The 11,946-nt window shown below is 35.8% G+C and overlaps 1 protein-coding gene across 1 annotated transcript in view; it reads left to right on the top strand.

Annotated features, from left to right (window-relative positions):
- Positions 1-11,946, top strand: part of TTLL7 (tubulin tyrosine ligase like 7) — a 171,449-nt gene that overhangs the window by 139,617 nt on the left and 19,886 nt on the right. The window contains exon 18 of the mRNA XM_007947546.2: positions 7,093-7,253. Coding sequence (XP_007945737.1) covers positions 7,093-7,253 — 161 coding nt within the window. The remainder of the gene's footprint in view (positions 1-7,092; positions 7,254-11,946) is intronic.

Here is an 11,946-nt window from a genome sequence, read left to right on the forward strand (position 1 = left end):
CCAAGGAGTGGTCACTATGATTTGGGTCACTATGACTTGAGAGCAAACAACAACAACAACAACAACACCTATTCTATGCAGGGCACAGTTTTAGGTTCTGTTAAAAATAAAATTTCCACAAGATTAAATTTGTGTATAAATTTATAAGCTTTATTTGTAATTCACAAATTGGGAAGTGTCTGGTCTGGAAGTCAGACAAGAGCTTTGAAGAGCAATACAAAGTGGAAGGGTCTTATAAAGGCATAGATGTAAAGGAATAAGGAAGCTATACTAAGCAGTTTCAGATTGGCAGGTGGGCATTTTCTTTCCTTATTTGGAATTAAGGGGAAATTTTGACAAAGTTAAGCTGTGCAGGCAAGTTCTAATTGGTTAACTTAGATTTCGGCTTCTAGGAAGGTCAGCTGTTTACAAGAAATAGCTTTAGTTAGGTTTTGGTTTGCTAACATAGGGCTTAGCATAAGTGACTCCATTCCAGGTATAGTATGGTCAGGTAAGTAGTTCTTTTAATATGAGAGCATTAGATAATTCAGGCAGGGTCTTTCAATCACCTTATAGTACTTATATTTTAATAAAAGAAGAAAAAAAAAAATGTTGTTACGTGCTGTTGAGTCAGCTCCAACTCATAGTGACCCCAGTTGGGTTGCCGAGGCAGTATTACTATGAAGGTAGATTGCCCCATCTTCCTTCTGAGGAATGGCTGGTGGTTTTGAACCGCCAGCCTTCTGGTTAGCAGTCAAGTGCCTTAGGCACTATGCTACCAGAGCTCCTTAAAAAAAAAAAAAAAAATAGTGGTAGATAAAAGATAATCCTGATTGTGAAAAGTTATAGGAACAGAATTAAAGGCATGATGAGATAGAGTGATAAGGGAGGAATACAGTGGCTTCTTTAAAATGATCATCAGGGTTTGCCTCTTTGACGAATTATAATAGAGGCAAAACCTACTGGGAAAGAAGGGAACAATCAGGAAGAGGGTTGGAGATTTGGGGATGTCAGTGGGGATTCCAGAAAGAGGGAGGTACAGTTGCAAAAGCTTTGAGGTAAGAGAGTGCTTGATGGGCCTAAGGAAGTAAGAGGGGGCTTGTGTGGTTGGGGAGAACCTGGGTGTTATAAATGATTAATGCTTTCAACTGCTAACTGTGAGTATAGAGGTTCGAATCCACCCAGGGGTGTCTCAGAAGAAAAGCCTGGCAATTTACTTCAGAAAACCCAGCTACTAAAATCCTAATGGAGCACCATTCTACTGTGACACACATGGGGTTGCATGAGTCAGACTAGACTCCAAAGCAACTGGTTTAGTGTGGTTGCAGTGCTTTAAGATGAGACTAGGCAATAAGCAGGGACAAGGGAATTGAAGGCTTTGTAGACCTTGGAAGGGAAATTGTATTCTATTTAAAATGTGATAGGGACCATTAGTAGGGGAAAGATATTGCAATTTCCATTTTAAAAGACCACTCTGATCACCTTTTGGGGCTGACGGTAACTTGCATGGTATGTCTGAAAAGAGCAATGGCCTGCGAATACAATAATCACTTCCTCTTTTCTTGGGAATGAGCGTCCTGAAAGAAGCTCACATTTTATAGGGGTTGAGGAAGTGACTGTCTTTTGACTGTTTAATTCTTAGCTTTATTACCTAATAAAAAACAACCACTGTGGAGATCACTTCCACCAGCTGTAACTTCTTGCCTAGGTCATAACAGTTAAAAAGCAGCTATACAACAGGCCTAATATAAGCCCCTACAAAGAACATTCTGTACATAATCCAAGGTCCAAAGGCACCTGCCCACCAGAAGCCTCTCACCTTTAGTTCTCAAAGTTCCTTGTCCAATGTACCAGATTTTAACATTTCTGTGAATTGAACCTACCCTCTAAAATTTTGGGTCTTCCTAATTGGGTCTTCCTAATTGGTCCTTCAGGACCACTCCACTCCTGGCTCCTCTTTCTTGGTGGTAGTAGGTTCCCCTTATGTACTCCCTTTTCTCTCCTTTTATCTCTTTTAAGATAAAAGGGGTTGCAAGCCACACTCCAGGGAAGCTCCCTTTACTTTGGATCAGGGCTGTGATGGGACTAAGGGTGTTGCAACACACCCTTAATCTTAATCTTTTTACACCTCATTGATTTATCACATCATATCACATCACATCATGGAGTATTAGTACATATTTGCCACATCACGTCATTGCATAACTTCTAAACCACTGAGATCACGGCCCAGCCAAGTTGACACAAATTTTAGGGGAACTGATGACAGTAGGAGATTCTGGGTAGAGTGAAAGAAAAATGTGGAACAAAACTCAAAACCATAAAAAATACCAGGCTTACTGGTCTGGTAGAGACTACTAAAACCCTCAAGATTACGGCCCTTAGACATTGTTCAAGAATGAAACCTAACTCACCCCTGTGGCTCAACTTTCAGCCAAACAACAGATAGGCCTATAAACAAAACCAAAAAAACATTTGCTCTGTAAACCTTCACCCAAATCACACACAAAAAAAAAGTTTTAAAAAAAGAGAAATAAAACTGAAGGCAAAGAGAGGCAAAGGAAGAATGTGCAGTCCTAGTGAGTTACTCTGGTGAAGAAGGAGGAAGTGTGCATGTTGCCCAGACCATGCCAGTTTCGCCAATCTTGGGCATTGCTCCTCAGGCCAGAGCGGTTGGTGAGATGCTGACAAGTGTGGAGTTTTATCTGTTTCCATATGGGAGGAAACATTAGGTGGAGCTGATGCACTCCCCAACCCTAACATCATACTACCAGTCTGAGGCTGCTATTTTTAGACATGTATTATGGCTATTAGATCATTACAGTTTTAAAATTCCCTTTGAATTAAGAAAAAAATAGTGGTGGCTCAAGGGTGTCTTCTCTGAGTAGTGTACCTAGTACAGTTGTAGGCACAGAGCAGGTTGCCAGTACTTGTTCATGTTACTTGTCCTTTTCTCTGGTTCTTTTAAATTATAGGCATTTTACCAGGAAGTATATTTAAAAAGAAATAAATGAATACACCATAATCTTAAGTGAATTGTTGTTGTTGTTCTTGTTGTTATGTGCTGTTGAGTCGGACCCGACTCATAGTGACCCCTCCTTGGGTTTCCAAGGCAGTATCACTACGGAAGTAGATTGCCCCATTTTTCTTCTGAGGATTGTCTGGTGGGTTTGAACTGCCAGCCTTCTGGTTAGCAGTCAAATGCCTTAGGCACTACGCTACCAGAGCTCCTTTAAGTGAATTATCAACAATTCTTTTTGATTTTAGTTATTACACAAATCATATTTATTCTTGGGACTAATTTACGAATTATGTTGACTACTTTTTTTATTCCTTTCTTCCTGCATTATGACTTTTGGCTTGTTATTACTCACTAATATGTTGACATTAAGTAGAAAAGAAAATTGGGAAATGATTTAAATTTATCGATTATTGCTAGTGTTGATTCTTATATCACATCAGTCCTCAGTACTGCATTCTACATTAAGAAATATAAAGAGTTAAATTGATATCTTAAATGAAAATTATTAAAAACTAAAAAGTATGAATTAATGTCTGATATGCATATTCTATCAGTATTATGGTGAATAATTCATGTTAAAATTTTAAAAAGTCTTTCTTTAGAATTAAGCATTTATTATCTGTAATAATGAGCTTTTCCGGTAGAATTTTTTCAGAAGCTACTTTATTACAGGTTTTATTATTCCTCCTCACTCCCCTTCCCTTAAACTGACACAAGCCTGAAGTTCTGTAGGGTTTGTGTTACTGCTCCCTTGTCACAGTGAAGGGAGGTGGAACAGGTTGATATTCCAGATAGCTGGAATATTCTTGTTGAGATTCTTCTATAAATAAAATGTTATTTTGATTTTTTTTTTTATGAAATTGATGTTGTAAAGAGAAACAAATTATTCTTATTTCATCTGCTTCCAATTCTTTGTATGTTTTGTGCCTGTTGAGAAAAATGTTATCTGCACTCAGCCTTTGTATATGAGCGTCTTCTTTCTTTATCTTTCATATTTATAGGTACTTCTCTTAATAAGTAATGAAAACAATGAATGAAAAATACACTTGGTGAACAGAAATTGGAATATCTATTTGTTGGTACTTTTTTTTTTTAACAGAATTTTTGATTGTTAATACTTGCATTACGTAAATGTGAAATATATGTAAATTAGACAAATTAGCTTTTGGTGGTTTACAATTTATTTTTCAGTTTCAGTATCCCTAAGATTTTAGTTGTCCAGATTGGATTAATCTTAATACGTTCTCCTTATTGGTCCATGTATAATCTTCTTTTATTTAGTTAGTATTTTTAAGGTTCCACCTGTGAACCTGACACCGAAGACAAAAGCTAGGATCTTGGTGGTAATCTATATTTAACCAAATGATTTCCTTCATCCCTCTGGTTCCCCACATTCCATGTAGCCATTATCCTGAACCCAGTGTTCACTAGTCCTTTGCCATCTTTCTTTATTTTGAATATATCTGTGTGTATTCCTCTTAAGTGTTTTCATTTTTAATTTTAGTTGTTTTTAATTCCATTGAAAAGGAATCATACTGTATGATAATTGCTGGTAAGTGTGTGTGTGTGTGTGTGTGTGTGTTGTTGTTGTTGTTATGTGCCATCGAGTTGGACCTGACTCATAGCGTCCTCTCCTTGGGTTTCTGAGGTGATATCACTACAGAAGTAGATTGCCCCATCTTCCCTCTGAGGAGTGGCTTGTGGGTTGAACCACCAGCCTTCTGGTTAATAGTCAAGTGCTTTAGGCACTATGCTATCAGAGCTTATATATATATATATATATATATATAAACTTACATTATATTGCTAAGATTATCTGTTCTCTTTCTTAGGGATGTCCTCTGATGCACAAACATTGTAAAACTTTTATTAATTCCTATTTATTTTTTGTTTTGTACCTTCTCTTTTGGTGTCATATTTAAGAATCCATTCCCAAATACAAGGTCTTGAAATTTTACCAGTATGTTTCCTTCTAAGAGCTTTAAGTTTTTGGCTCTGGTATTAAGGTTATTGATTTATTTTGAGTTAATTTCATGTATGGTGTAAAGTAGGAGTCCAATTTTACTCATCTTCATGTAGAAATCCATTCTTCCCAGAGCCAACTATTGAATAGACTATTCTTTCATTATTTTATGGACTTGTCACATTTTTCAAAAATCACTTGACCATATATATATGGGTTTATTTCTGGACTCTCACTTTTATTCCATTGGTATATATAGCTATTCTTATACCAGTACTATACTGTTTTGATTACTGTAGCTTTGTAGTAACTTTTGAACCTGGGAAGTGTGAGCCCTCCTACTTTGTTCTTTTTCAAGATTGTATTGACTGTTTGGGACCCTTGCAATTCCAAATGAATTTGAGGAACAACTTTTCCATTTCTGCAAAAAATTAGTGTTTCAATTTTGATAAGGATTTTGTTGATTATGTAGATCATTTGGGGGAGTATTGACATCTTGACAATATTAAACCTCCCAATTCATGAACATAAGATATCTTCCCATTTATTTATTATTGTTATTGGCTGTTGTTGAATCTGCCCTTGACTCGTGGCAATCCCATGCACAATGAAATAAAATGCTGTCTGGTCCTGTACTATCCCCATGATAAGTTACAGATTGGACCATTATGATCCACAGGGTTTTTCATTGGCTGATTTTTGGAAGCTGACCATCAGGCATTTCTTCTTAGTATATCTTAATCTATCTTAAATTCAGCTCCACTGAAACTTATGGATATGTTTGTGGTACACTGGCCAGGAATCAAACCTGGATCTGTCACATGGAAGACAAGAATTCTACCACTGAACCATCAATATGACTATTATTTATTTAGGTCTCTTTTATTTATTTATTTTTTCCAGCAATATTTTATAGGTTTCAGTTTACATATCTTTCACCCCTTTGGTGAAATTTGTTGCTAGATATTTATTCTTTTAACTATTGTAAATGGAATTACTTTCTTAATTTCCTCTTCAGATTATTCATTACTGGTGTATAGAAACACAATTGATTTTTGTATGTTGATCTTATATTTTGCAATTTTTATGAGTTCTTTTATTAGCCCTAATAGCTTTCTCATGAAATTTTTAGGATTTTTCCATACATAGGATTATGTCATCTGTGAATCGATAAAGTTTTACTTCTTTCTTTTTAATTTGGATGCCTTCTATTGCTTTTCTTCTCTTTTTTTCTTTCTTTTCTTCTTCTTCTTCTTCTTTTTTTTTTTTTTTTTTTTTTGTCTATGTGCTCTGGCTAGAACTTCTAGTCCAATGTTGAGTAGCAGTGTGAAAGTGATCAGCCTTGTTTTATTCCTGATCTTAAGGGGAAAGCTTTCATTCTTCAAACTCACTGCCAATGAGTAGGATCGGAGTCATAGTGACCCCTCTTTGGGTTTCCGAGGCGGTATCACCAGGAAGTAGATTGCCCAACCTTTCTTCCGAGGAGTGACTGGTTGGTTTGAACCACCAGCCTTCTGGTTAGCTGGCAAATGCTTTAGGCACTAGGCCACCAGAGCTCTTTATATATTCTTGATATTCATCTTGTGTTAGTTGTTTGTATTTGGAATATATTTTCCAAATTTGTAACTTAGTCTTTCACTTTCTTTATGCTAGCTTTTGATGACTAGAAGTTCTTAATTTTAATATAATCAAGAAATCAAAAAAATTTTTGGTCTTTTTTTTTGTAACCTAAGCAATTTGTTTTCTGACACAGGTCTATAAAATATATTCACTAATACTTTAAACTAAGATTTTTAATGGTTTATTTTTTGCACTTAAGACCTTATTCCCTCTAGAGATGATTTCTATTAGTTGAATGAAGGAAGAATTCAACTTTAATTCTCCATAAATATTATTATTTAAAAAAATTTCCATTTATTTAACAGTCCTTTCTTACTCCAATGATCTGTCTTGCTACTTCTGTCAAATACCAAAGTTTCATAAATGCAAGGATTTCTTGAATTCGCTTGTTTAATTACAACATATATAACAAATGTGTGTGTTGTGTAAAATTCATTTTTCTTTGAATTTCAGATACACAATCAGATGCACATACCTAGATTTTGAAGTACTTTTGTTTTCCCATTAGGTTTTGGATATAGTAAGAACAAGTATTCGTACAGTTCTCCCACGCATCTGGAGAGTACCTGATGTTGATGAATTAAATTTATATCGGATCTTCAATCGAATTTTTAATCGCTTACTATGGAATCATGGCCAAGGGCTATGGAACTGTTTCTGTGATTCAGGGTAAGTTCTGATTCATCTTTTATTGTTGTCATTTTTAATATTTTGCTATTTAGTTACAGAGATAGACCAATAAAATGGTTGAATTTATTTAATGATCTTTTGAAACATGTATATCTGACTGCATGTAATTTTAGTACTTAACTATAATTTATAGCAATTAAAGTAATTTAGATGAGATGATGAATATGAACACAACACCACCTAACTAATTTGAAGTCAGTAGAGAGAAGGTAGTCTTAATTAATGAAAAATCTCAATTACAAGTTAATATCCTTAAAGATCTTTTACTGTTGGCTTTATGTAACAGTCTTCCAAAACTATGGTTATACTCCTGCTTCTCTCTAGTGTTCTAGTTCTACTGAAACTGTTTTGACACATTGTCATTTTAACCTCAAATATCAAAGCAAACATTCCATTCCCCCTTTAATTTAGAAGTGGTTCTGCTTACTGATTTGTTTCATCTCTTGTTACACAAGTTTGATATCTCACTGGCATCTGTGTCTTCTTTCTCCCTCACTGTCTTTAGTCAATCACCTGCCAAATCCTGTTAATTTTCTGTCACATTTCCAGTACAGCTAGATTGTTTTCCATTCACTCTTTCAAGAATTACCAAGTACTTATACTGCCTTAGGCATGTTTGGAGATAAAAAGATGAATCTGACACTGATTTTGCCCTTAAGAAACTTAAAATAACTTATTTTATCCTACTTACTGTGTGCCAGACATTTTTGTAATCACTTTACCTGTACTAGGTAATTTAATCCTCATACTAACACTTTGAGGCAAGTTCTATTATTATCTCTATTTTCTATATAAGGAAACTGAGGCACAGACAAGTTCCTTACCAAGGAACTAGTGGAAATGGGATTTGAAATCAAGTAGCCTGGTCCCAGAGTTTATGCTCTAACCAATAAGCTCCACTGTGGCTAGTAGATAAAATAAGATCTATAAAAATATAATCATTATAAAAGAGATCTGGGGTTTCTGATAAGAGGAGTCTTTTGGGTAGAGGCTAAGTAAAATTTAATAGATTTCTAGTCATTTTTGCCTCCATTTTTTTGTTTTGTTTTGTTTTGTTTTCAGTATCCACTTTACTGGGTCATTTCCTAAAATCTGTAGTGATTCCCTTTATCATTAAAGTTTAAACTTCTTATCTAGAGATGTAAGGCTCTCTAGTATGCTGATTCTTTTAGATTTCTTCCTTTCCTACTCCAGAAAAGAAACTCATTATATTGCAACTTTCTTAAAAATTTGTCCTTTTCCTCTGAGCTTTAATGTCCTTGACTATCTGATTGGATTGTGTTTCATAACCCTGTGCCCCCAATGCCTTTGTGCATTATTTATATCCTACATAAAGACAAAGACTATACTTATCTCTATTCTAGTCTGAAATAATCTCCGAATTTCTTCTGTTTAAGTATTTCAGTCATTTGGTATTGAATCATTTGTACCATTTGCAAACTCATTCTCACTTTTTTTTTTAAAATTCAACTGCCATTGACCAATAGAGAGAATTCAGAAGGCCTCCTAGTCTGGTGAAATTGGAGAATAGTCTTGGCTATAAATTATTTCCACAGAGATTTAAGTGAACATTTGAACTCTACTCTATGGCCCCTTAATTGTCTTAGTCTGAACTCATAATTGGAATAATTTTTTTCTGTTTTTTGATCCATTGGTTTTAATTCTACATCTGAATTCCAGCTATTTCTTCATGCTGGAAGTGAGTGAGGTAGTTTGCTACTGAAATTGATGCTTTTGACTTTGAGTCCATGAGTAATGTCTAACGCTGACCCTTAAGATGCCCTTAAAGTATATTTCCTTTCCTCTAGGATTCTTCTTCCCTGAATTTTCTGTTTGATCTATTCAGAATCCTGTTCCCTTTCCCTGCTGTAATACTCCTCACAAATTTCTCTGGTGGTATCTATTGCTATTAGTAATGTTAGTAATAGCAGTCCCTGGGTGGTGCAAATGGTTAAGCAGTCTATGAGATCAAAGCTGGTGGTTTGAATCTACACAGATGTACCTAGGAAGACAGGCCTGGTGATCTGCCTCTGAAAGAGCACAGCCTTGAAAACTCTATGGAGGAGAAATTCTGCTCTGTGCACATGGATTGCCATGAATTGGAATTGACAGGATGGCAACTATCAATAACAATGTTAACAGTATCTAACATTTATTGAAGGGTTACTAAGATCCTGGCACTGTTATATATATTGAAACATGTTTATAATCCCCACAGTAGTATTTTAAGTAAACTATTACTAATGTCATTTCACAGATTTGGAACATAATGCATAAAGAAAGTATATACTTACCCAAATTCTCATAGTAAGTGGGTGAACCTGGATTTCACTGTTGTCTAGTCAGATCCGACTCATAGTGACCCCTCCTTGGGTTTCCAAGGTGGTATCACTATGGAAGTAGATTGCCCAACCTTCCTTCCGAGGAGTGGCTGGTGTGTTTGATCTACCAGCCTTCTGGTATTCTGAGTCAAGGGACCCACCACATTAGCCAAGACCTCAAGTCCATAGCAACAGGGAACTTGAACAGTAGTAACTTTGAGTCCAATTTTCTCTTCACTCTCTATCCGTTTCTTTAAAAATTTGGTTTGTAAAGGTGAGCATGATACCAGATTTTTTGTGAAACTTTACAAATGATTTTCTTAGATTATGTCAGTGCTATATGTGTTTGGTTCTCAGTTTGGAACCAGGATAGTACTACCTTATCCATTGGATCATGTTTAGTCAATGTATATCCCTAACCATTGGTCCAATAGCATAGGAGTCAAGGTAAAAATCTGCTCTTACCTCTGTTCTACAAGAGTGAATTTAACATAAGACACAGCTGTCTTTCAGAATTAGGTATAAAATCCTAGAAAAATATAACTCTGGGCCACCTTGATTTTTGCCTCTGCCTGTCAACACTCCCAATAACAAGCAAACAAATACTCCCCTATGCACCTCCGGCTGCATCAAAGTGTATTGAGATCTATTCAGTAAATTTTCCTAGAATTGGCCAGGGATTTTACTAGCACATCAAACAGAAAACACTATTTCCCTCTCTTCTTTTTCCAAGCTTTAAAGTGCATGCTTAGTGACCTTTTTATCACTTGCAGTTCCTGGAAGTATCAGGCTACACATTTTGACGGTGTTCTCTTCAGGAGAATAGCTGTTGGAATTTTCATGAATAAAATGCTTCACCATGTTTCACTAGGATAGGAGAATTATAGGATGCTATGGGACCTGAAGGAGCTCTGGTAGCACAGTGCCTAAGGCACTTGACTGCTAATCAGAAGGCTGGCAGTTCAAATCCACCAGCCACTCCTCGGAAGGAAGGTTGGGCAATCCTACTTGCGTAGTGATACTGCCTCGGAAACCCAAGGAGGGGTTGCTATGAGTCGGGGCTGACTCGACGGCAAATAACAACAACAACAACATGGGACCTGAACTCAGACTTGAAGACTCAGGAAAGGCAGCCATGAGAAATAACATTTAATCTAAGACTTGAAGGAAAAATAGGAGTTTGCCAGGTAAAATAAAAAGAAAGAGGTAGGGGCAATGTGGGAGAAGGAATGCATAGTTTGGAAAAGTCCCCTCTCCATTCAAAATCCTGATAGGTAACACCAAAGAAGAGAAAGTATTTCCTTGTGCAAATATGTTATGTAAAAGCTTTTGTTTTAGAAGAAGCTTTAAGGAATATTCTAAGTCACCAATCTGCATTGAGGCTGAATTATACTACTTGAAAACATATGCAAAATATATAGGCTATTACAATTGATATAAATCCCACTTCTTATATAACCCATGTATAAATCCATGGTCTTATATAACCTTCCATTGAATATGTTGCAATTAGTACTTACCAGTTCATTAATCTTTCTGTTGTTGATTATCCAGTTGACATATTGTGCAGATTTTTTCACCATCCTTTCTCCTTTCTGCTACTTTACTTTGGGCTATTCAGTCATCCATAATGCCTTTTACCAGAGAACAGGAAAGGAATTAATCTGTTTTTCTCTTTAGATAACTGCTTTATTAAATGTTTAGATAGGAAAGGAGGTTAAAAATAATGGATTACTGGATGTTATGAGGCTTTTCAAGACTCTCAATTTCATTAATAACTTCTTTTTGTTGTCAGACATGTTTATTATTCTTTATGTTCTCATTATATTTCTAAAAATGTCATGTGAAGGTATTTCCTCTTCACATTTCTCTGAATATTTAGAATTCATGATTTTTGGCCCTCTTATTTCTTTGGATTTTAGATTTAGAAAGCAAGTAGGTGAGACTATGGGCTCTTAGCTACAGGCACTAGTGTTTTGAACTATTTCTGTGTCCCTTCACTTAATTTTCTTTTAATTGTATTGGTATTATTGAAAATTAAAATGTGATAGTATTGTAAAGGTGTTTCATATCTACTCAGCTATGCTAGGTGGCAGGTAAGAAGTGGGGGATGGCTCTAATACATCAGTTTGATGGATAAGTTTCCTGTGTGCAGAGGGATGTCATTGGCCCATCATTAAAAAAAGCAGGTCCTGGCCATTTTCTTTTTCTTTATGAAAGCTTTCGGTATGCAGATACTTAAATGTGGACTAATAGAGTAGAATGTTCTCTTTGGCCAGTGGTGGTGAATGTTGTTGTTGTTGTTAAGTGCCATCGAGTCATTTCCGACTCATAGCGACCCCATGCACAGC

The sequence above is a fragment of the Orycteropus afer genome, unplaced genomic scaffold (assembly GCF_000298275.1).
Source record: "Orycteropus afer afer isolate SDZICR_OR568_19922 unplaced genomic scaffold, OryAfe1.0 scaffold00189, whole genome shotgun sequence".
Lineage (NCBI taxonomy): Eukaryota > Metazoa > Chordata > Mammalia > Tubulidentata > Orycteropodidae > Orycteropus > Orycteropus afer.